Raw genomic sequence first — 26,172 nt, forward strand, 5'->3', positions numbered from 1 at the left:
ATGATGATTTATTTACTTAATAGATATTTCTTTGAGTGCCTACCATGTCCTAGGCCATGTTCTAAGACCTGGGGAAAAAGCAGTAAAAAAAGCGAACAAAAATCACAAGAACCATTGCTTTCTAGGGCTCTCAGCTGAGGAGTGTCTTGGTGAGTTTCCCTGGAAACAGACTCTGAGACAGAGGTTTGCATACAGAGTAGTACTGGGCTGAGGGCTCAGGAACAAAATCTAGAAGTGAGAAAAACAGGATTAGGTGGAGGGAGAAATTGAAAGGCAAGACAATGACCACAACAAACAGTTGATTCCACAAGACGTTTGGTTCTGTAATGGCCTTTTAGAGATGTTGCCCATTGAGACATGGGAGCTGCTCCTTTGAGCCCCTCTAATGGACTAGCCCTTTGATAGGAGCTGTCCCCTAAAAAAATCTGCCCCCTTGGATGTGGCAACTTCCTTTGGATGAGGCAATGCTGGAAAAGGACAAGCAGATGGGGAAATGAATACTGGGATCACCAAAAGGGGGGTCTTAGTAGTAGGCTGTAACATCCAGTAAGAGGGAATTAATAGGATAAAAATTTGAATATGTATACCTTAAACAGTATGAGTGCTACCAAAGGGGAAACATGGCGGGTGGGGAGCAATAAATTAAGACCTTGGGATTAACATACACACAGTACTATATATAAAATAGATAACCAGCAAGGACCTATTGTATAGCACCTGGAATTCTACTCAATATTCTGTAATGGCCTATATGGGAAAAGAACCTGGAAAAGAATGAGTATATGTATATGCATAACAGAATCATTTTGCTGTATAGCAGAAACTAACACAACATTTTAAATCAATTATACTCCAATAAAATTAAAAAAATAAACAGTATGAGTGCTAAGGAGAAAAATAATACAGGTAGGGGAAAAAAGAAATCTGAGTTGTTGGTTTGTAATTTTAATAGGATGGCCAGAAAGTTGATCTGAAGAAATTAATGTTTGAGTAAAGATGGAAAGAGGCAAGGGAATGAGTCATGTGGGTATTTAGGGAAAGAACACTTCAGGCAGCAGAAATACAAGCTCAAGGTGAGCTGGGGATAGTCTGGAAGGTTGAGGAGAGCAAAGAAGACACTAGAGGTAGAGTCGAGAGAGTAGGGGGAGAGATGCAGGAGATGAGGCCAGAAATAAAACAGGGGCAGGATCATGAAAGGCTTTGTAGGTCATTTCAAAACTTTTGGCTCTTATTCTGAGTGTTACAGGAAACCACTGAAGGATTTGAGCCAAGGAAGTGTCATGGTCTGATCTACATCTTTAACAGGATAATTCTGTTTTTTGTGTTGACAACTGACTGAAGAGAAATAAGGCCCAAGTAGGAAGACCAGTTAGGAAGCTTTTGTAATGATGGGTGATGGACCAGTGTGGACAGCTGTCAGATTCTCGATATATTTTGATGTGAATGGATCATATGGGGATGCAAGGGGAAAAAAGGAATCAACATTGACTCCAAGGTTTTTGTCCTGAGTAGTTATAAGGATGTGGTTGCCATTATTTTCATTGACTAACATGGGAACAACTACAGAAGAAGAGGCTTTGGTGTGGACAGAGGAGAGGTCAGGATTCAGTTTGGGACATGGCAAGTGATAAATGTTAGATATCCAAGTGAAGAGATCAAGTAGACGGTTCTAGGTATAGAATTGACATCTAAATTCATTGCATGACACATAGAAGTGAGATCTGTACTGTAGGTATAAACTGGGGGTCATTCACTGATGGATTGCAAATGAGACCATGTCACTAAATGAGGTCAACAGAGAAATGCATGGTGTCTTGGACGAGAGTGGTAGCAGGGTGAAAAGATATCAGAGTCTGCATATATTTTGATATTAATGGATCAAGAAGCAAGAACAGTGTGCATTTTTTAATGTGTATGATCTTACAATGCAGATGGAGGTCTGGTAGGTGCATGTTTTTCTGTGTTCCCATGACATACTGCCCTTTAGCTCCATTTCAGCAATTAAGCTACTGTTTAAAATATTCTCCAGAAAATGTGTATATACCTATGTATGCACCATACATTAGGATTTAATGTGGATTAGGATTAAGATTTAATGTGAATTAGGATTTAATGTGCAGATAATTTATTATAATGCATTACTCATATTATATAAATAGCATGGGTCCATGATAGAATTTGTTTCCCCATGGTAAAAGAATTGTTTTGTTGTTTTTGTAATAATTACTCATATTGTGAGTGTATTAGTCTGCTTAGGCTGCCCTAGTTAAATACCAGATGTTGGGTGGCTTCAACAACAAAAATTAATTTTCTCATCATTCTGGAGGCTGGAAGTTCCAGATCAAAGTCCAGCAGGGTGATTTTCTGGTGAGAGCTGTCTTCCTGGCTTGTAGATTTCCTGGCTCCTTGCCATGTACTCACAGGACATTTCCATGGGGGGGGTGTGAAGAGGGAAGAGTGAGGAAACACACTAATGTCTCGTCTTACAATGACACAAATCATACCAGATCAGGGTCCCACTCTTAGGACCTCATTTAATCTTAATTACTTCCCTAGAGACACCATTTCCCAATACAGCCACACCAGGATTTAGGGCTTCAACATATAAATTTTGGAAGGAGACAAAATTTAGTTCATAACAATAAGTGAACTCAGTTTCTTGAATATGTTTTAGTCAGTGGCACAGCCATACCAAACAGTTCCAAAGCAGAGCTATTAACCTAACATAGAAGGTCTAGCCTAGACTTTTGTATGTTACAAAGGCTGTAGAACTCTCTGAAATTTGCTTATTGGGATTTCATTCAATATGGAATAGTAGCACAGAAGAAGGAACATCCCAGAAATACAGGAGAGTGTGTTCCAGAAGAGACAGTGATTCTTGAGCTGAGAATTAACCAGTAGAAAAATGAAAAACCATGTATAATGAGAACAGATGGAACAAGGAGTCCAGAAAGGCTGTGACACACCAGGAGGTAAAAAGAATTTTCCTATGATTGTACCATCATATATGTGCAGTAGATGGGCAGGCAGGGAGTTTGGACAGGCAGCTCAAGTCAGGACAGATTGAAACATGAAGAGACACTTATGCCATAACAGAAATCAGTATCTTAATAGCCAATGGCAAAAATTGAATTTTTATTTTAAAATGAAAATCTGATAATTCTATTCTATCAATTTATGCATATGTCTATTAGTGCTCCATCTATTTTATTTTGATTTTGTTTGTGTGTCTCTATTTCCTAATAGGTTTGACAATAGGGACTGCCGATTTGTCTTCAATATGGCACCTGGTATATAGTAGGGACTCAACCAGTGCTTCTTTTCCTTTCTTTTTTTTTTTTTATAAAGTTGAACTTTGAAAGAAAGAACAATTAAATGAGATTTTTAAATGTCATTATTTTAATTGAAGTATAGTCAATCTCTGCTGTACAACAAAGTGATTCAGTTATACACATATATACATTCTTTTTAAAAAATATTCTTTCCCAATATGGTTTATCAGAGGATACTGAATATTGTTCCCTGTACTATACAGTAGGACCTTGTTGCTTATCTATTCTAAATGTAACAGTTTACATCTACCAACCACAAACTCCCGCTCCATCCCTCTCCCTCCCCTTTGGTGATCTAGTGGTTAGGATTCAGCTCTCTCAACCAATGCTTCTGGAATGAAATGTTTTAGCAGTAGATGGTCACCAAGTTCACTTCCATCAATGAGAGTCTTCAATTCTGTACTTACAATTCCTAAAAACTCTGGGAGGCTAAGATAGAGGTGGAAATAGTCTTTAAATTGCTTTTCAATCTACTTAAGACCTTACTGGGAAGAGTTTTTTGGTTCAGACAATATTCCTTCTGTTCTTTCTCTCCAGACAGACTCTTTGTTTACTTCTGAGCACATGGCCTAGTCATTAGCATTTGTTTAAATCTTCCAGTAACTGGATACTCAGAGCAGGGCTGTTTAACTGACTTGAATGATATTTCAGGGGTTTATTTTTCTTCATCTGTACCTCACTAATTTTGTGTATCAAGGGTTAAATAAGGGGTACATGAGCTTATATGTACTTTTGCTTGATTATTCACTCATAAAGGTAGTCCACATGCTCCTATTAAATTTAGAACATTGTTCACTAATAAAATAGTCTCTTTGTTTTCCTTCTAGATAATATGAAAGAGGATAATAAATTCAAGAGGAATCTAACTACTCTTTCTTATCATGGTAATGTTTATAAATTGTTATTTTGATCTGCATTGTAAATACTGGACAATATAATTTAAAATGTAGTTACTAGGCTTCTTAAAGATATGCCATTACAAAATAAATTGTGTGGATAATTTTATCATTCTAATACTACGAAATGCAACAAAATCAAATCAACTATACTCCAGTAAAATTTTAAATAAATAAATAAATATAATTTTTAAAAAACAAAAAAAAAAGCCAACAAAATCATTGCATTTCTTCCACTCATGTGACAAGACATATGTTTTGCCCATCCATCATTTATTCATAGTTATGCTGAAGAATATTTTACAATTAAGACCAAAGACTAGGTCTTCATTAAATGTCATAGATATTTTGATCACATAAATTAAATTGAGGTCTTTTTGTGTATATGGATGTGTTGGGGGCGGGGCATTCACACATACCTGTGTTTTCCAGAATGTGAACATTTTTATATGTTGGAATAACTACAGCCTTTAGTCAAGGTTTTCCCCCCCAAATAAAAAGTGCAACAGAACAAGAACATTTTGATTCGAGCCACTGAATGCACCATTAGCTATATAGCTGAAATGCAATTTCTGAAGATTTACTGTTTACATTTGAGAAACTTTGACTCAAGAATTTTTTTCTGCAGCTCAGTTTTGGCCCTACACATTTCCCATCACTTCTGGATCACAATACATAGCCAGTGTAGATGAAAGATGATGCAAATAGTCCACTATTCAGGTCCCAGTAAGTTCATACTAACTCTAAGGGGAAAAAAAAGGAAAGTTTGCCAAAAATAACATATGGGTACATCATTGTATTTTGCTCATGGACTTCTCACAGTGTTTTGCAGATTCTGTATGTACAGCTTTTTGTTTACTTTTCCACGACCTGGGCATATCATTGCTTTTAGGAATCAGAGGGATCAGGTCCTGTTTGGAAGTGGTGGAGGAGTGTGTGGCGGATGTGCTCTGTAACACACAGTTGGCCCTTTACCTGAAAGCTTGCTCAGCAAATGGAAACTTGTGTGATGTGAATCACTGCCAAACAGCCATCCAGTTATTCTATCAAAATATGCCTTTTAACACTGCCCAGATGTTGGCTTTTTGTGACTGTGCTCCTTCTGACGTACCTTGTCAGCAGTCCAGAGAAGCTCTTCACAGCAAGCCATGTGCAGTGAACAGAGTTCCAGCCCCAACTTGCCTTGATATAATTCACAGCTGCCAAAATGATGAATTATGCAGGTGAGTAAAAACATGCATACCTTACTTTCTGATTTTGGCACCTTATTTGTTACAGTCTATTCCCAACACTTGATCTCATTACATTAGCTAGAGTTCCCACCATTATCCAACATGATGTAAATAAAGCCAGACAATTCATAGTTTTGAATCCATGGTACATGTGTAGTATCCTTTTCAAAATTCAAATGCAGAATATGTTTTTGGAATAAAAGCAATTCAGTTTGTCAGGATTGGGTAGTCATGAAATAGCATTATTAAAATTTCATATTCAAGTGAGACTCATGAATTGCTTAACAGACCTGTCTTGTATGTCAGTTTTATTATTGTTTTTTGGGCATGTGATTATATAAGGCTGTTAAATGTCATAGAAGTTTGACGAGGTGACTCTTTAAACTTCAAAATAAATATTTTGTGTCTTAGGCTGAAAATGAGGAAGGAGCTAGAGTTTGGATTTCCCCAACACACGTGTGCCATGGTGTCAGGAATGCACCCTTTTTCTCTTCCCAACCTCTCACCCTTAATTCTCGAGGTGATGATGTTAGTCATGTATATGTTCATTCAAAAAATAATTACCAGGGGCTTCCCTGGTGGTGCAGTGATTAAGAGTCTGCCTGCTGATGCAGGGGACACGGGTTTGTGCTCCAGTCCAGGAAGATCCCACATGCCCTGGAGCGGCTAAGCCCATGAGCCATGGCTGTTGGGTCTGCACGTCCAGAGCCTGTGCTCCGCAATGGGAAGGGTCACAACGGTGAGAGGCCCGTGTATCACAAAATAATAATAATAATAATAATAATAATTACCAGGCACTTACTATTATTTTAGGCATCAGGGTACAAGATACAAAAATGCCTGCCCTGTGGAGCACACACACACACACACACACACACTAAGGGGAAATGTGAATGGGCAAAAAGAGTGAAAGAATTGCAATACAATGGGGTGGCCCCAGTAGAGACATTTTACCAGAGTCGAATAAGTGAGAAAATGAGCTTGTCTCAGTAAATATCGGGAAGAAGAGATACCAAACAAAAGGACGAGCCAGGGCTGAGTAAGAAATGTGTGTGGCATGATCTCAGGCAAGGAGGGTAGAGTGCACAAGGGGAAGAGAAATAGGAGAATGGATTTACTCAGAGAAAGAAGAGTGGTACTGGGAGATTTTGAACAGAGGTGTAAATGATGTGCTCAATTATTAAAATTTCCACTCTGGCTGCTAGTTGAGACTAGACTTTACCTTTGCAGGTAACTCCTCTTGGAAACCATAAATTGAAACCAACAACTTCGCTTTCTCTTCTCCTCACTGTGGTCTTCGTTAACACATTTCCTTATATATTCAAGGTGAATTGATCTTTTGTGTGGTAAGAAAGCCACAGTTAAGTGAGCCTCTTTGGACATGAGTCAGAAGATGGAGGAAAGAAAGAAGATACTGAATAAACTTGATGAATCAAAACTACCTGTAACATTGATATTATCACATTAAAGGAGATTTATTTAACAACCATCATTAATTGGGATGAAGCTTCTGCTTCTTCTTGGAATAATTATCCCAAGAAATTCATATTAATTTGTTTGCCCAGTACCTTCTATTAGGGACTATTTTATTTAATTGTATTTAAATGAATAAAACTCCATATATAGCAAATTTCTTTAAAGGTCAAAATAAACGTTTAGTGTGGAGAAGTGGCTAGGTGTGATAGCTCAGGGCAAGATTTGTCACATTTGTCACCTTGCTTGAACCACTGGCAAATGAGATTTAATGACATCACTTCCTGAATGGGCTGATTCTTGGTGAACTGTTTTCCTTCCGCCTTTTAACTATCCTCACACCTTTACTGTCAGTCATTCCAACTTGCAAAGTAGCTGCAGATCTTGTAAACATTTGTCAAAAAAAGAGAACTGCTTCCCTATAACACACATTCTGTAAGATAAAGGGTAAAGGTCTCAGCAAAATGCTAAAGCATTGACTTTTTTTTTTTTTTTTTGCTTCAACTTATATAGAATGTCAAAGTTCTTAAGAAAGTTTTATTTGCGGATCTTTTCCTGCAAATGTTTATCAGTTATTTTAAGTTTTACTAATTATTTCTCTTGAATGAATAATAAAATTAATAATAAAAATATTTTTACAATGAAATTAAAATTTTTCAAACTCATTTATATCTCAAAAATCCTTATTCAGTGTACAATTATATTTCATTGATTCAAAGACGCAAAATTTTTGTACATTTTAATATCCCTAACATGTTTGGAATGCATCTTAAGCTCAGTGACCAAAAAAAAAAAAAAAAAAGTATTAAATTAAAACAATAACAACTGCCAACAAGTGATTTTAGTGATTTTAGTTGTAATAAAATAATGGTATCTCCTATAATCAATTAAATGTGGTAAAAACATTTGATTGCACTATTTTTCTCATATCACAAATAAAATATTACTGTCTATCATCTATCTTCACTAACAGTGAAACCAAATAACATTTTACCCAGCCAGAGGACACTTTATTTTAAAAGTAATCCCTGTAAAAATGCCAGATGTCTCCATGGACGGTACCAAGATTTACCTGATTCCAGTGCCAGAGCCCCGGATAGTCTACGTCATTATCTTTGAGTTATTAGTACTCAATTTTCTCAGGATGATATATCTAAGTTTCCCTATCAAATACCATATTTTAATGTCAAATGATGGGATCTGCTGCTACAATTCTTGAGAAGCCCTGTGATGGATTCTGAAACACACACTCTTGCAGGAACTTTATTTGGCATCAACACCTCCTCAGACTGACTGACACAGAGTTGGTGATTTTCCTCCACAAGAACTCCTGGGTTTCACAACCTCTCCAAAGTGCTTGGTCCAGGGTCTGGAACATGATATGCTCTCAAAAGACTTCATCTCATTTCCCTCCACTTTTGAATATCTGTACTTTCTTAATTTTTATAATGTTTTAATATACAGATACATGTCTCTTCTTATGTAATTCCTGTTTTTTTATATATTAATTCAGGGAGTAAGGATTGTGTGTCTTTTTCTTTTCACCATGTGCAAATAGTCTCTGAATGAACACTTTATAGAGGTGATGGAAATATTATACAATATTAGTTGTCAAGATGAAAAGACAAATTCTGTCATTTTCTCAAGCAGATTTTGCCTTAGGGAGATTTCCAGTATTTATATTAAATAATCCTTAATGTAATTCAGATGGAAAAAAAATCTCCAAATGAAAAACAACTTCTTCAGTGAGAATGTTAAGACTTTATCATGGATCTTTCCTGCAGAAGCACTTATACATGGGGCAAAGCAGAGCAATTGGATTTTAAAATACAACTTCTGTCCCTGTACCCACTTACTCTTTTCATGATTGGTCTTGAAACTCCTCTGTTTATTTGAAAAAGCCAAAGAAAATGATATAAAGAACTATTTTTTCAATTCATTTGCCCAATACAGATACACGCTGGGAGGTAAGATTATATTTTGCCAATTATAAATGTTTAGGAATTTACAGGAAATTACAATACACTGTTTTTCCATATGTATGAACTCCAGAAAGTACTGAAAAAAAGTAATTGCTTACAGGAAATTTAACCTATTTTTTAAAAGCAAAACTCCACAATAGAAATATTTAAGTGCCAAGGAATATTCACAAAGTATGACTATATATTAGGTCACAGAGGCAAATGTAATACATTTTGTGTGTAGAAATTACACAGACCATATTCTCTTACATTTTACAATATAACCATAAACTTATAGCAAAACTAAAAACAAAATAATCAACTCTATTTTAAAAATTACTCTTTTAAATACTTAATGATTCAAGTAATAAACCAGAAAAAGAAATTTCAGTATATCGAGAAAATAAGGATAATGAAACAGGTACACAGCAAAACATTTCAAACATAAAACAAAATTTCTATAATATAAAATATTTTGCCATATTTAATTTTTTCAAATAATTTAGATAGTAAGTATTCCAAAGTATTTTTATAATATTTTAATTTTTAATTAAATATCCTTCAGTTCATCATTTTTGCAAAATTTCACAACTACTTTTTTGAATGAAATAACTTTTATGAGGAGATAAATCATGCAACTTAAACTTTGTAAAACATATATTTAAGAAAGACTAAATGGCACCTGTCAACCTCATAGATGACAACCAATACTGCCAATGCTTACATCTAGATGACATCTTATATATAAAACCCTTAATTGCATTAAAGGAACATATTTGTTCTTCTGGATTCAGAATTATATGCTCAAAAACTCTGTAGTATTTTATTAAATATAAATTTTAATATATTAATTAAATTTTACCACTATTTAAAAGCTGATTCCTTTAAGATGACTTAAAATACTAGATTATTGAAAATAATGTGATTTATGGATTTAAGCAGAGTAACATCATGAAAGCAAATAAGCGCAGGACAAATGACATGTACTCAGAGGGTTTTCATGCATGTTTGATGATGACATATTCAAGACAGGGAAAAAATAATTATACATAATAAATAGGAAGATTAATATTCTTGGTTCCACTAAGTAGATATTTTCTTACTGTGAAAGTTCCAAATATGAAATTATTGTACACTATCCAGATTTTATTCAAAGCTAATACAGCAAGAATGATATATGTAGTCAGAAAAGTTATGAATGGATATGGTTCTAATGTATTATCTCGACCATTAAATAAACTCATGTTTTGCTTTAAATTAGCTCATGCTGCCAGAGAACCTCAGAGCATTTTGTTTACTCTAACTAGTCTGCCTAGAAATATTGAGAAAGAATACAGTACCTCCCATCCTGTGGGAAAACTCTCTTGAAAAGTCAAGGGACTTTTCTGAAATCACTTGGTAGGAGTCAATGGCCAAATGCTAGTCTCAAAACCACATTCTGCTTCAGAAATTATTGCTAAAAAATCTCCCAAGGAGTTCTTACTGCAAATCATCTCCCAGTGAAATAAAATTAGTAGTGAAGGAAGAGTCATCCAGGGAATCCTAAACTTAACCTCTGTCTTTCAACACAAAAGGAAAATAATTCACAAGTTTTCTCTATGTTTTCTTCCACACTCTCTGTTGGGATGTTTGAATGTACAAACTTAGTTTTCAACTATGTTTAGAAGCATCTAGAAGGCATTTTGCTTTATGTCAATCTTTTGTTAGGTGAGGCAACACTACATGTTAGTGTGAAATAATATTATTCAGAGACTAATTCCATCTATTGACTCTTTCTAGGAGGCGCTATAGAACATTCCAGTCAAAGTGCTGGCAGCGTGTGATAAGAAAGTGCCATGAGGATGAGACCTGTATCAGTACCTTAAGCAAGCAAGACCTCACTTGCTCCGGAAGTAATGACTGCAAAGCTGCTTACATTGGTACCCTTGGGACAGTCCTTCAAGTGCAGTGCACCTGTAAGACCACTACCCAAAGTGAAGAATCCTTGTGCAAGATTTTCAAGCATATGCTTCATAGAAAATCATGTTTCAGTAAGTTACCCAACTATATATATATATATATATATATATATATATATATATATATATATATATACACATATATATATACACACACACACATTTAATATATTTCTTGTTTTTGCCTATACAGCACAAAGTAGTAATCCAGCACAGAAAATTTGGTCACAAAGTCAACTCTATATTTTTAATCTTAAAATTTATTTTCTGATTATGCTTTGCATATTTGCTAATTTACTCTTTTATCTGCAAGTGATACATGTTGTTAATTTATGTGAATGATCACTCCTAGGTGTCACATTGACTTCAATATCAACAGCATAAAAGGTTTATCATACCAGATAACTGAGTGTAACAGGTATCTATTGCAAGTAACAAACCAACCCAAATCTTGGTGGCTTGAAATAATTGTTTATTTATTCACAATTCTCACTGGGCTTGGCTCAGTTGGGTGGTTCTTCTGATGGTCTTGTTTGGGGTCTCTCATGAAGGTACAATCATCTGGTGGTGAGACTGAGGCCAGTCTGTTCAGGTGTTGTTTAGCAAGGACTGTTGGCTGGGATGGCGTGGTTCTCTTCCACATGACCTCTGCAGCAGTAGACCCTGGATCTTTCATGGTGATGGCAGCATCCCTAGCAGCTAATCCCCAGTGAACAAGTACTTTTCAAGCTTCTGCTATGTTTGCAAGTGTCCCACTGGACAAAACAAGTCACATGGCCAATCTCATAGTCACAGTGAGAAAGATGTGTATATCCAAAGCTGGATTCATCAGGGGGCAGTTAATAATCTACTATATGGCTGTCCCAACCTAAGTAAAATGTATTTACCCCTGGATTTAGTTATCTCCCCTTGGTCTTTAATATGTCTGCTGATCTACCTGTATGAGGGAATGGAAAACACATTTTCTAAAGTTATATGTACAGTATTTTAGGGATAAGAAAACAGATTTAGGAATTTAAATAATTTGTCTACAGTCTCAAAGGGAACAAATGGTTGAGAGGGATTTGGCTATAAGTCTTCTAGGAAAAAGCCTGACGATGTGATCACACACTAATTCAAGACCTCTCCATCATCTACCTTCAAGGTTAATCCATACAACTATGTGAGTCCCAAAACATCCCAGGCTCCTAAGCCCCTATGTGTAACCACCAAACCACAAGCACCATTTCCAGGAAGGAATAATAGACATTTACCATTTCATTGCAAAAAAATCTTTATATTTATATAAATTTTGACAGATATAGATCTGTATATATCTTATATATATCTATCTAACTATAAACAGATATACACATTTTTTAAATTTTGTTCTATTTTTCTTTAAAGATACTAAAGTGATACACATTAGCCAAGATGATCAAATTGTGATTTGTTATGTATTAGGTAATAAACATATGACTCAGACTGTATGGTTTGATCCCAACAGAGCTCTCTGTGGAATTTCTATAATTAGCACTACAGACATATTTCAATTGAAATCATGATAAAAAGAGGAAAATCGCATGATATATGTTGAGCCATATTTTCTAAATAATCTTCCTCTCTGATTAATACTTAGTGGCTAATTCTGTTGGAACTAAAGGTATTTATAATGAATGGCTCATAATATTACAAAAGGAAATACCAAATAAAGTAACTTAAACCAACAACAATATATACAATTACACTATCATGATTATTTATAAGTGGTTTTTCCATATTAAATGGTGTCCGGAAAAAAAAAATGTAGTTTCTACAAGTTAGTGGTAACCAATTCCTTGGGCATAAATTCCCTAAGAATGCCAGTGCGAGCAACCTAATTCTACTTCCAAACTGGGTTTTCTCCCATGTGTTTTTAATAATTCTTATGTTTTGCTTTCATTGTATTTGACTACCTGTATAGAGCAAAAATACATATATATATTCATGAAGGAACAGTAGAAATGGACACAAAAATCCATAAACATTGACATACTCTATAATGTTTTAGAAAAATAAAAATTCAAAATGATTTCACTTTTCTTCACTCACTTCGGAAGACTAAACATGATGAGGTTTTCTCCTCAAACATTACTTACTAAAAGTAGGAATTTTAAGTGATGCACTTATAGAATTAAAGGAACCTTAAAGGCCTTCTGTCAGGGTTCTGAGTACTTGAATTAATAGGAAAAGTTTCAGACAAAAACACAAATTAAATCCTTAGCCTGGCTAGTTCTAACAAACCCTCATCCCCTGCCCCATATACTTGGGAAGTGGTAGCACATGGAGAGTTTTGAATGAACTCTAACCACTGCCTCTGACTTTTCACATCAGCCCAGCATGCTCACACTTTATCAAAATACACCTGTATCTAGCACATCATTGTTAATCAACTATACTCCAATATAAAATAAAAATTAAAAAAATATTAGAACATTTTATCAACCTCTCAAAAAAAAAAAAAAAAAAAAAAACAGCTCTCATTACAGCTGGTTTCCAAAGCCCTTCACCTTCTGCTCATTTTACCTGAAAGGGGCAGAACTGAATAGAACAGAGAGGACAGTTGGAGAAAATTTTCCATTCGTCACTTTTGTCTGGCTTCAAGTCATTGTTTTTCAAACTCACTTGACCTCAGACCACAGTAAGCAATGCATTCGACATTAGATTTTTACGTGCTGTGTCTTCGGTTTTTTAAAAATTATTATTTGATTGCATTATATTTTTTCAATGCTGACTACCTACTAAATTGACTTCATGACTCAGTAATGTGCTGCTCTCGGAAGTTTGAAGAACACTTGCTTGAAACAAATCTGGAGGTCATCTACCTTGATGTATCCAAGTCAGAGTCTTATAATAATTATAAAAAATGAGAGAGTTGCTAGAATGAGTGCTTATCTGGGGTCACGTTCCTCATCTAACCTTAATCATTCCATGAGCTGGACAATACTATTTCTGCAGTTTCACACGGGAGATAAAGGCAGCTGAGAGGTGAGCTGGATCACTTGGCTTCCATGTCCAGGATGCAGTGGATGCAGGATCCCAGCCCTGGGTGGTTGACTGCAGCCCACACTGTTCTCCTGCCTGTAACACCATGAGGACAACAAGCTCGTGTTGGTTCAGGATGCTCCACAGCCCTCTCAGGCAGAACCTCTTCATTCTTGTCTCAGATCTGAGCTTTGAAAACATGTTGAAGAGTGTGTCTTGGTTCCAGTCTGAAGGACCACATTTGGGCACTGAGCATCCTGAAGGTGCTGGATATTTGGCCACCAACTTGCACTCACCTGTACACCTCTGCATCCACAGACTCACTTCTCTCTGGCATCCTGCAGCCCAGAGTAAATTGTTGACAGTTAGAGCCGAGAGAGGCATGAGAGTAATGGAAGAGAAAAAACTTGGTTAAGACAGAGAGGACCACAGAAATGGAAAGAATTAAGAGATTGCTGTTGCCTTTCCCTGCTACACTGAAAAATTCAATCTATAGATGTGTGTGTACCACATGCTGACAGGAATATTCTCTTTTCTCCTAGTGCACAATTGTCTTTTTATGCCAACTGTAGACAAATCTCTTAAAGAGGTTTGGAAATAAACCCATTCTGCCCCTGAAGGCTCAGTTTCTTTTTGAAGAATTTTTTTTAAAAAGAATAAATACATAAAAGGAGACTACCTATTTCAATTAAATCTTATAGGGAACAGAAAACATTATAATTGGGATACAAGCTTAAACAAAATTAAAAAAATATAGGAACAAAAATAAGTTAAATTCTTCCCCCAATCTCATTCTCTAGAGAGAGCCAACATTTACAAGATTGGTGTACATTCTTTCTAACACTTTTTTTTTTTTGGCTTGTAAGATATACGTACCTTATACATTTTGTACACACTCAAGCAGTGCCTCCCTCTCCCTTACACACACGCACAGATATTTTTTAATGGAATCAAACTATACATCCTGATCTACAGCTCCCTTTTTAATATAAAAATATATGATGGACCCATTTGCAAGTTTGTACACATATGATGGCTTTATTCTTTTTAAAGGCTGCATAGTAGCCTATATTTAGAGGACCAGCCTCTTCCCAATGTGTGTCTCTTTCTCATGACGGACTTCAAAGCCCTCTCCACTCAGCTGGAAAGAGGGTAAGACAGAATGCAGAAAGCAACATAGTCACAGAGGAGTATTTTATGGTTTGGTAGTGGAAGCCGTGCACATCACCTACACCCACGTCCTGCTGACCATGACTCAACCACATGGCCACAGCTGTCTGCAAGAAAGGTGGGAAACTGTAGTACAATTTTGAACCAGAAGAAAAGGCAACTGTGGTTATTAATTGACAAGTAAGGCTCTGCCACAATTCACCCAATGTCTACTTCACTCTTCTGTCTACAAAGAGAATGTACTTACCCTTGCCCCAAGGGAGATGACCCAGTGTTTCCCAAATGTTCATCCAGCGACAGTCACTAGCTCAAAGACCTGGATCTTGGGTGGTGTGCAATCCAGATGATGTAGCACCATGAAGTGGACAGGCAGCCCATGAACTAGAAAGAGCAGTTATTCCCTACCATCCCTCCAACACAAATAACACACACACACACACACACACACACACACACGCACGCATGTTATAGGTATATTAACAGGGACAGCATAACATCAATAAAGACGCCCATTCAAAATAAGGCAAAAAGGGAGAGTTATAGCACCCAGTAATGAAATCCTGCCTGGTAGTCATTTGAAGCCTCTCTGACAGATACCTGGGAAGAACAACCCTTAATGTTCCCATCTTGCCCTCTGGAAGCTTTTTCCTTATCCACCATCCTCCACAGCTGTATCTGCAGTAGGCTGGGGGAGAGGATGCCCTCCTTCGGGAACAGGAGCTCTCTTAGGGTCCATATCCTGCTCACGAGGTTTGAGAGACCGTGAGTTGCTTTAACATTTAGCAGTCACAGACTCTTTGCAAGCCAACCGGTGGCTTCCTTGGCAACATAATCTCTTTAAAATGTGTTAGGTTTCTAATATATTTGCTTTCAGTCAGTTCCATGTGCCAGTATCCACAATAAAAAAAGTGTTTTCTTGACTAGTTCCCAAGTCTGCCTTGTTGCCTGGCTTCTTCACCCCCATTCCTCTCTCTCTTATGCAATAATTTAAGCTAATCTAAACAATGGACTTGAGTGAAAATGTATTCCCCTTAATCTGATTTTTGCTGCATAGCTGAGTCAATTTGTTTAACTCATAAATACTGGGACTCTTATGACTGGACAATCTTGTTCAGTCGTATCTCTTACTATTTGGGACCTAAGACAGTCAGCTTTTATGTCACAGGGTCCTCATTTTAATCTCTCTGATCTCTGCTTGAAAACCAGCCAGTTTCTACGTGAGCTCATATCTTTATTGTAAAACTCCATACAATGCAGTCAAGAGGAATCAACTCACACTATCACTCCAGCTCTTTCAAGTGTTCCTGTTCCTTTTGGGACCTTCCAAGGTGCTTTGAGATATGCATCTCAGAACTGTCTTCATGGCAGAAGGACAGGAAAGACATCCTTTGGATTCTGTGTCCCATTTCTCAGGGGTGGCCCCATGAACCTTGATTCCCTGGAAATTGTGTATTGTACATACATAAATGCTGAGTGGAGCCTAATGTCCATCTCATGCTGCAGGGACAGAAAAGCACTGAGGAGGGAAGAAGGAGGTGTCCAGGGCCAGATCCAAGGGGAAGCACTGTCAGGTTGTATCTACACAAAGATGGACTAGGCATTGGAGGAAGTATTTGATGGTAAGGAGCAAAGGCAAATCCATACCCAGAATAGGTATAAATTCCAGCAGGAATGCATCGCTGCCTTCTTCAGGGTGGAAGGGTTATGGTATCATCAGGCTGCCACCCACCTGCCAAACTGTGGGCTCCATACAGGTCTCTGCTGTTGCTGGGCTGTTTGGGATTTAGCACTGGCAGAACTTTGATAGGCCAGCCTGAGGGAGAGGGAGTCCAGGCTGTGGGGCCACGCATGACTGCCATCCTTGCCACCACATGCTCAGTGCACAGGCATTGCGTGGCTGAAGAGGGCGTGGTTGGCCTCCTCTGGGCAGGTCACCAGTTGACCTGGTTGTTGAGGGCCTACTCCATGGTGCATACTATCCGATCTGCCCACTTTGTGCTACTACCACAGGACCTTCCATACGCCTCTTCCCCTCATTCCCTTGTCTACAGTCTTTCAAAGATACTCCTTCCATCTCTCTGATCAAGCAATCTACCACTGCCCACCAGTCTTAACTTCTATCCATGTCTGTCTCTGCAAAGTGGGCAATCAAGAGCACTGCTCATGCTCTCCCTTGGAGAGGACGTCCCCTCACCACTGGTCTCTCAGGCCACATCTAGGTGGGTCTGTGGTGTGACAGCTGTCCATTTAGTTAGCAATGATATCCTGTACTCACCTTTCTGGGAACCAATGACTTAATGAATTTCTTAATACCCAGCAGCATGTTAGGAGCTATATTTTAAATGGCAAATGGGCTTCTCCTACAGAGGGTGGAGCTTTGCTCTAGAATTCAAGGGGTCTGTGTTGTACCTCTATTAGGGCTTGCCAGAGACGCCATATGCATCCAGACAGCTTGAATGAGATTACGTGTATAAACTGACTGTTACATAGCAGATATTCTATACATTTTAATCACCCTGACTTTAGATACCATTGTTTTTTGGCCCTGGATTCAGGACTGGACTATTGGGTTTCTTTTTCTGATGTTTAACAAAGGCTATACCCATGTTTAGGAGTTTCTATATTAATGTTTCACTAAAGACAGCTGGTTCCCCAACTCTGTTAGGAACAATCTTTTCATTATTCATGAAGAGCCTGATGATCACAAAGACAACCGCAAAGTACTGAGAAGATGGATATGGAATTCTTGTCCCTCAAACCTGTTCATCCTTCATAAATATCTAAAGGTTTTGTTTAAAATATAGATATTTGATCCTAACCTCAATTATTCTAATTCAGTAGGCCTGAGGTAGATCTCAGAAATCTGTATTAAAAAAAAAATCACCCAGGTGTTTCTGATTTTCAACCAAGTTTGGGAACAACTGCTCTACTCCACATGTGGGAAAAACCCAGGCACTGGCCAGAGAACCCAGAACCTCTTTTAGCTCACAACTCTCATGGAATGAGAAACTCCTGTGCACAGAAAGGCAAGACTAATACCATACAGCTCTTAAGTTGCCCTGCTTCACCCCAGTGCCTAGAAACACAGTTGGCACACATTAGTTACTCAGTAAACATTGAGTGGATGGATGGATGGATGGATGGATGGATGAATGAATCAACGAATCAACTCTATCTCTATGGCAGCACTGCCTTCTGAATACCATTGTTCTTTCCCTCCTTATTAGACCTCTCTTCATAATATAGCTTTCCTATTAAGAGCCTCACTCATTTCTGTTTCCACTTAAGCTGGAATTTTCAATTCAAATATTTGAGCAAAAGAATCAGGAATTAATAAGACTGGGCTGCTACTGCCCACTTTAATAAAAACATTTCAGGGTCCTTATATTTTCCAATACTTTTCCTCTTCACAGTTCTACTTTCAAAAAGTCTGAATAGTGGGAAACTGTTTTACAGTTGATTCTTGTGTGGTGTCAACACTGAAATAGGCAATTGGTTCTAACACATTTTTGCTCTTAAATGTGTGTTATCCCCTTAATGAACTCTAGGATACAGGTAGCCCTGTCCGTTAGCAACAAGGATGAGAAAAGACAGTCTCCAATAGATTTACAAAACTACCTGGCTTTTGTGAAATATTCATATAAAAACTCCTAAACATGGGTATAGCCTTTTGAGAAACTTGGAAAAAGAGCCCTCAGATTAGTAAGTATTTCTACAACTTTATTTCTTCCTGTAGCCACACTTCTCACCCATCTGTCTATTGAGGTTGCGTCTTAGATATCAACATTGCCAGTAAGACTGTCTTACATATTTGTCTCTGTTCAATGGATAGATTATTTATTTCACTGTTTTATCTTGCCTTACAATATTTCATCTGTCTATTTCCAGTGAAGGTCTTGATCTAAAAGTAACATTCCATTAATGAGCATTCTTATAGAAGGTCCTTTAAACACACCCACTTAGGTATAGAAGTGCTTAACACATAGTTTTGTATATTTTTCCTAAACTGCATATCATTTTACACTTATTTTCAGGAAAATAATTTAAAGACTGTGCAAAGTGGATTAATAGAGGCTCAAATTCACTTTTTTTCAATTCTTGTTTTAATTTTTATTATCATCTGGTCACTGGCTGTTTGAGAAAGTAAGGTTATAGACTATAAATAAAACAGTGAGTGAAGTGAATTGTGAAAGACATTTCCATTGCAAAAATCTCTCCCTCTCTCTCTCTCTCTCTCTCTCTTTCCCCCTCATATGCTCACACATATGCACACAGACACACAACACACACACACACACACACACACACACACTCACACCACCTTCTCTTATAGCCAATTCGTATAGGTTGGTATTCCAGGAGCTTTATGTTAAGTTTTGGCTTTAAATAAATCACTTCATCTAGCCAAAACCACTGACTTTTTCTTGGTTCCTACACAAAACTCTAATTCAAGTCCAGTTTCCTTCAAATTCAGTCCAGGTGCTAAAAAATCTCTTGGTTTTCCAAGGAACATTCAACATAATTTCTCTACTCTGTATTCATATTTATAACATAGCCTCTAAATTGTCCAGTATTTTGTATTTTCAGGATTAAAGTGGCTCCATGGTGAATTTGTAGTACATCCAATTCGTAGACACTCACTTATAAATGTATGTTTTTCCCCTTAAAAATTATTCCTTTAGGAACCTGTTTTTCATTATTTGCAAACTCTTTAGAACTCTTTAGAGAACAGCATGTGTGTTATAAGTTAGCAACATAAAGAATAATAAAAACAAATAAACCATTTCTTTAGAATGACTTAAGTTACCACCCAATGTAAAAAAATCAGACCCATGGTAAACTCTGTAACTCTAGGCTTTTATGCTACTTAGAATTCTGGATATTTCTTTGGCTCTGGGCCTCAGAGGTAAATCAGTGCATTAAACCTTTATTAACTTTCAAACCTAAAATACACACAGAGCTTTTTTCACCTCCCTTCTTCCTTGGCCCCAGCCTTGATTTTTTGGTTAAAAACCATGATCAACAACAATGCCTCTAATAGTCAGATGTCATGTTTGGAAGTGTTAATAGACCTTATTCTAGAGCCTAGTCTTAGAGAGGCAATATGGCACCAGCATGCTGGTTTGGATAATTTCTCCATCATTTACAGGATAAGTAACTGTGAACAAGTTACTCACTTTTGGCCTCAATTTCTTGTCTGTGAAATGGAAAATCAATGCTAACCCAGAATGTTAGTGCAAAGATTATATCAGTTAATTCATGTAAAGAAATATCTGTAACAAAGTAAAATTCAGCAAATATAAACTCTTACTATAGACTTTGAGGGATTTGGAAAATCACACAAATCAATAATTTTTCCATAGCCATTATGATGTCACACAGATGATGTGGGAAACAGACTAATTTCCAGAAGTTCTAAGGTGTCATATTTTCTCAGAATAAGTGACTTCTTAAATATATGTTTGAATGATTTTAGGTCAGATGATGAAGTTGGACATTTGATCTTAAACTTTAATGTGTATAAGAATCACATAGTTTCTAGTTAAAATGCAGATTCTGATTCAGTTGTTCTGGGTGAAGGCCTGAGATTGGCATTTCTAACAAACTCCCAGGTGATGTTAATGCTGCTGGTCCAGGGGTCATACTCTGAGTAGCATGGACCTAGACAATCTCTCAAAGACCTTTAAGAAAAAAAAACGTATAACTTAATAAATATCAAATAACTTACATATCTCGTAACCTGTCTGCTACTAAGAAACAGATCAAATTAATCAGCGTGGTATATTGTGTCAATCTAGTAATCAGTAGGCATCATAGCGTCATGAAAGAGTCCAAGCAGATGTTCTTATCATTCCTAAAACTTTTATTGAGATAGTGGCTTAGAGAAGTGGTTCTCAAACTTTAACTGCAAGAGAATCACCTACAGTGCTTGTTAAACACATTGCTGTGTTCCAACCCCAGAGTTTCTGATTAAGTAGTTCTGAGATGAAATTAGGGCATCAGGTGTTGCAGATACAGCTTGTCTGGGTACCATATGTCAAGAATGTCAACCAAGAAATGCTGAACAGTGCAAGTAACAAAAATAGTTTGTTTGCGGTCTTAAGTATTGCAGTTTTGGAGGCACTGATTCGTGTAGCAACTCAAATGTGCTCTGAGGGAAATATAAAATGATCAGGTTCATAAAGGCAACAGACGAAGGTATCCCAGAGAAGTTACATAGGTTATTTTTACAGAACTATGGGTCGATGTCGGCAGGCATTCAGCCACTTGCTGGTAGTAGATTGGCTGCTAAACTGTTGTCTCTAGGGAGTAAAGAAGACAGGTTCCAAGTGGTCTTAGGATGCCTGGGTCAAAAGTATGTTGCGTTCAGGGTTGGATGTGTGTTTCACTTCCTTAATGGCCTTCCACCTCCACTTTAGGTTTCTTTGACATAAGTGACTACATTTTGCTCTTCATGGTCCACAAGAACACTGGCTTGGAGTACTTATTGCATTGATTCTTTTCTGAAGTCAGACAAAGTCTACCAATGTTTTCTTACATGAGTCATCTATATAAGCATACACTATCTGCATTGGAGGAGCTTCAACATTCGTTGTTTTGAGATACTGTGACCTTGTGAATTAGAATAAGCAATACATATAGCTGTCCTTCAGTATCTACAGGGGATTGGTTCCATCTAAAATCCATGTATGTTTGAGTCCCCTGCCTAAAATGGTGTATCAATAGTATTTGCATATAACCTACACACATCCTCCCATATACTTTATTTATTTATTTATTTTTGCGGTATGCGGGCCTCTCACTGTTGTGGCCTCTCCCGTTGCGGAGCACAGGCTCCGGATGCGCAGGCTCAGCGGCCGTGGCTCACGGGCCCAGCCGCTCCGCAGCATATGGGATCCTCCCGGACCGGGGCACGAACCCGTATCCCCTGCATCGGCAGGCGGACTCTCAACCACTGCGCCACCAGGGAGGCCCCTCCCATATACTTTAAATCATCTCTAGATTATACTGTTCTGAAACAAATAGACTCAGATATTTCTTCCACAAACATGGGTTTATTAGGGATCAGCAGAAAATTGAAATTTGGGGTCTACAATCACGGCAAGCCACATGCAATTTCCCAAATGGCAAGGGAAGGAGAAGGCTTTTACAGAAGGGGAAAAGGAAGTCAGGAGGGCTGGAGTAAATAGATTCCATGGCTTTTCATTGGCTGAGTCCTTGCCAGGAAAGAAGGGGAGTCTTTCTTCTTCTTGTGGCCTCTGCTGTTGTAATAGCATGTGAGAGCTCCCCATCCTACTCTCCCAACTCTATTTAATTGAGGTTTTTGGTTTTTATTTATTTTCTTTTTACAATTACTTATAATACCTAACAATGTAAATGCTTTGTAAGTAATTGTAAATACAATGGAAATGCTATGTAAAAAAATGGTACCAGCGTGCATCAAATTCAAGTTTTGTTTCTTGGAATTTTCTGTAATATTTTTTCCAAATATTTTCAATCCTCAGATGTAGGACCCAAGATACAAGGGTTTTGTCTCTACTATATTTGGTCTTCAACCTGGACTCTGCTCCTGGCACAGAGCTCCTAAAACCCTGTGATAAGAGCAATAAAGGTGTCCTTTGTTATGTTAATGAGAAGACTTTGGGAATGCCCTTAGGTAACCTGAATAAGGGGCTGGTGGCCAGGGGAGCCAACCAAGGGATTAGAGGGTTGGAACTTCCAGCACCACCCCCACAATCTCCAGGGAGGGGAGAGGGGCTGGAGGTTGAAATCACACCCATGGTCAATGATTTAATCAGTGGTCATGTTTATGTAATGAGGCCTCCATAAAAACCCAAAAGGACAGAGTTTCTATAGCTTCCAGGTTGGTGAGCACATGGAGGTGATGGAGAGTGATGCCTGGAGAGGGCATGGAAGCTCCGAGCCCTTTCCCCACGCCTTCCCCTATGCATCTCTTCCATCTGGCTGTTCCTGAATTATATCCTTTCATAATAATCCAGCAATCTAGTAACTAAAATGTGTCTCTGAGTTCTGTGAGGCACTCTTAGCAAATTAATTGAGCCCGAAGAAGAAGTCCTGAGAACCTCTCATTTATGGCTAGTGGGACAGAAGTACAAGTAACAATGTGGACATGTGTGGGGTGGAGTCTTGTAGGACTTTTAGAATCTGATGCCATCTCTGGGTAGATGGTATCCGAATTGAGTTGAATACTAAGACACCTCTCTGGTGACCCAAGAATTGCTTGTAGGTGTGCAGATCACCTGCCCATTGGAATTGGTTTCAGAACCAAAAAGAAAAAAAAGAAGAAAAGAAAAAAAATGCCATCCCTAGAATCATGATTCCTAAGTGTGTTTTAGTTTGCTTACCAAGCCAATGGAACAAAAGATCTCATCACCTCCCATTTATCCCCATGCGATAAGATATCCCAAGTCAACAGCAAGAGAGGTGCTGGTTTTGATTAAAGAATGGTGAGGTGATGCCTGTTTCTTATTATGAATAAATTATTAATATACCCCAGATGTATTAGGACAAAGATTGTCATGTTATAAACATGAAAAAGCAAACATGGATCCCTGGAGGAAGTCTCATTGGTCCCACAATTTCACTGTCCACAGTGATAACCACTGATGTGATGGATAAAAGTCACAAGTCAGAAAACCTCAGAACAGTGTCATCACTTGAGTTACTGCACACAACACCCAATATTCAGAAAATAGTGCAGAACTGAGTGAAATTGTGTTTGGAGGTGAAGAGTAACCACGGGGAAGGGGGCGGGGATCAGCTAGATAAGGTTACTTGTTTGAAACTCCAAAATGAAACCTGAATATATATGAATAAGTCATATTTCCCACACTAACCTCCACACAGAAACATCTCAGGTTCCCTAAGTTCATTATCGCAAATTAGTCCTTGCCTCCCGATGCCAAATGAGAGTAACAAGGACTAGGTTTTGAGGACAAAGGAAAGAGAAATTTATTGATTTGCCAGCAAATGAGGAGGGTAACAGACTAGTGTCTTGAAAACTACCTTCCTGCCTCTGGGGAGAAAGCAGCAGTCTTAAAGGAAATTCTTGGGTTTCTATGGTTAAGATGAGAGAAACAAGCAAAACCAGCAAGAATGCCCACCCATGTTAATCAGTAACAAAGAATGTAAGTTTTTGTTCCCAGCAACGGAGGGAGGGATGGGCAAAACAGTTTCATATAAAAATCATCCATCAGTTTCATCCTTGTGACCTGTTACAAGTTCGCCCTAGATTTGCCCACCCTCCCAAGGAGAGTGGTGAGTAAGCAAGACTCAGTTTCCAGGTTTGACTATGTGGGATGCTCGAACCTCTCTGATGATGTCCTTGGGGCTGCCCTGGAAGGCACCATCTTTAGAATAGGGATGTGGAGCCTATAGATGAGGTTTTCCTGTGCATTTGGCTCTATTGACATCACTTGTTACAGAAAGCAATGGCTATCAGGTGTTGGTGCTCTCCAAGCTCATTATCACATGCCTCAAAGAAACTGCAGAAAGAATGACTGATAGCCAGAAGCAGATTCCTACAACAGGGTGTTAAGATTGTCAGGATCTGGACCAATGCTTGAAAATAATCCTCCCATTTGACAAACTACAAAGAACATTTTAATGGATATGTTTGACAATTCACTTCAACAATGTGAAATAATAACATGGAGAAAACTGAAGTAATATAAGATACAATATCTTTAAGATGAAGGTTTAGGGAGAGGAATAGATTGAGAGTTTGGGATTGACATGTACTCACTGCTATATTTAAATAGATAACCAACAAGAACCTACTGTATAGCACAGGGAACTCTTTTCAAGATACTGTAATAACCTAAATGGGAAAAGAATTTGAAAAAGATTAGATACATGTATATGTATAACTGAATCACTTAGGCTGTACATCTGAAACTAACACAACATTATTAATCAACTATACTCCAATATAAAATAAAAATTTAAAAATAATTTAAAAGAAAGATGAAGGTTTAATAAACATATAAAAATACTGCTTGCCAGTTTAAACCTGTCCCTTGGCTATGGACACTAGCTTACTTATCTTTTATTTCCTTGGAGCCTTATGACCTAATTGAGGGCTTACTGTGTGTTCAACACTAGTCTGGTCATTTGATGTCTTGTTTAATTAATTTGTGTAAGCAACAGATGAAGGAGATGCTTGCTCTTTCACCAAAGAAAAAGTTGGGGCAGCCAGAAGTTAGTAACTTGCTCAAGGTTCCACAGAAGGCAACAGAGGCAGAATTTAAACAAGGCCGTTTGGGGCACCAGAAATTGTGATTTTTACACAACCATAATGTACTTCTCTCATGTAATGATGTGAAATTTATAATTGTCATTGATTATAAATGTTACATTTCCCAGGGAACATGTGTATAGAACAAAAGCATCCTTGAAAGTGTGTTTGATGGAAAGGGAGTATGTTGTAATGTAAAGAACAAAAGCTTAGGAAACAAGTTTGATCCCTAATACCCCAGGTGGTATGGAGGAAATCAGTTACACTCACCCTAGACCTCAGGTTTCTCACAAATTAAATTTTGGTAACAGTTTAACAGAAATAGATGATCTTTGATATTAGATGTGCCCTGATATTCTTGGATTAGGTGACATGATATTTGAGGCCAGTACCTTTTTGGCAAACCTCCCTGCTGCCTATGTATAGGACCAGCTCTGGAGAGATTTTTTTTTTTTAATATCAAAAAAAAAAAAAAACAGTAGTCTGCCAAGAATTTTTCTTCCTATGATTATACTAAAATCTTATGAAAGCATGTATCCTTTCTTTCTTTGCCCTTGGAAAAAATGCTCATTCTTTCAGAGATCTAAGTCGAGATTTGGAGTAAAAGGGATTTCCTCTAATGTTGAATTGCCTTTTATTGCTTTGTTTTCCAAATTCTAAATAGCTTTATAAATAATGTATCCCAGACTTAGTAAAAAATCATCATCCTATGGGTTTCTTTGCGTCTATTCCTTATATGTTTAAATCTATAAAATTACATGTTTTTAATGAGGAATATGGTAATTTTCACTTAAGACACAGTCAAAGTAGGATGTGAAATTTTGCTATATACAAATCCAATAAGTTAGTCATTATTTGCCACTCTGACCAGGCACGTGTGTGTGTGTGT

At 37.5% G+C, this 26,172-nt stretch overlaps 1 protein-coding gene across 1 annotated transcript in view; it reads left to right on the top strand.

Annotated features, from left to right (window-relative positions):
• The window catches only part of GFRAL (GDNF family receptor alpha like), a 59,215-nt gene that overhangs the window by 14,660 nt on the left and 18,383 nt on the right, over positions 1 to 26,172 (top strand). Inside the window, 3 exon segments of the mRNA XM_060111459.1 lie at positions 4,160 to 4,216; positions 5,121 to 5,451; positions 10,674 to 10,924. Coding sequence (XP_059967442.1) covers positions 4,160 to 4,216; positions 5,121 to 5,451; positions 10,674 to 10,924 — 639 coding nt within the window.

The sequence above is a fragment of the Mesoplodon densirostris genome, chromosome 10 (genome assembly GCF_025265405.1).
Source record: "Mesoplodon densirostris isolate mMesDen1 chromosome 10, mMesDen1 primary haplotype, whole genome shotgun sequence".
In the NCBI taxonomy this organism is placed as follows: domain Eukaryota; kingdom Metazoa; phylum Chordata; class Mammalia; order Artiodactyla; family Ziphiidae; genus Mesoplodon; species Mesoplodon densirostris.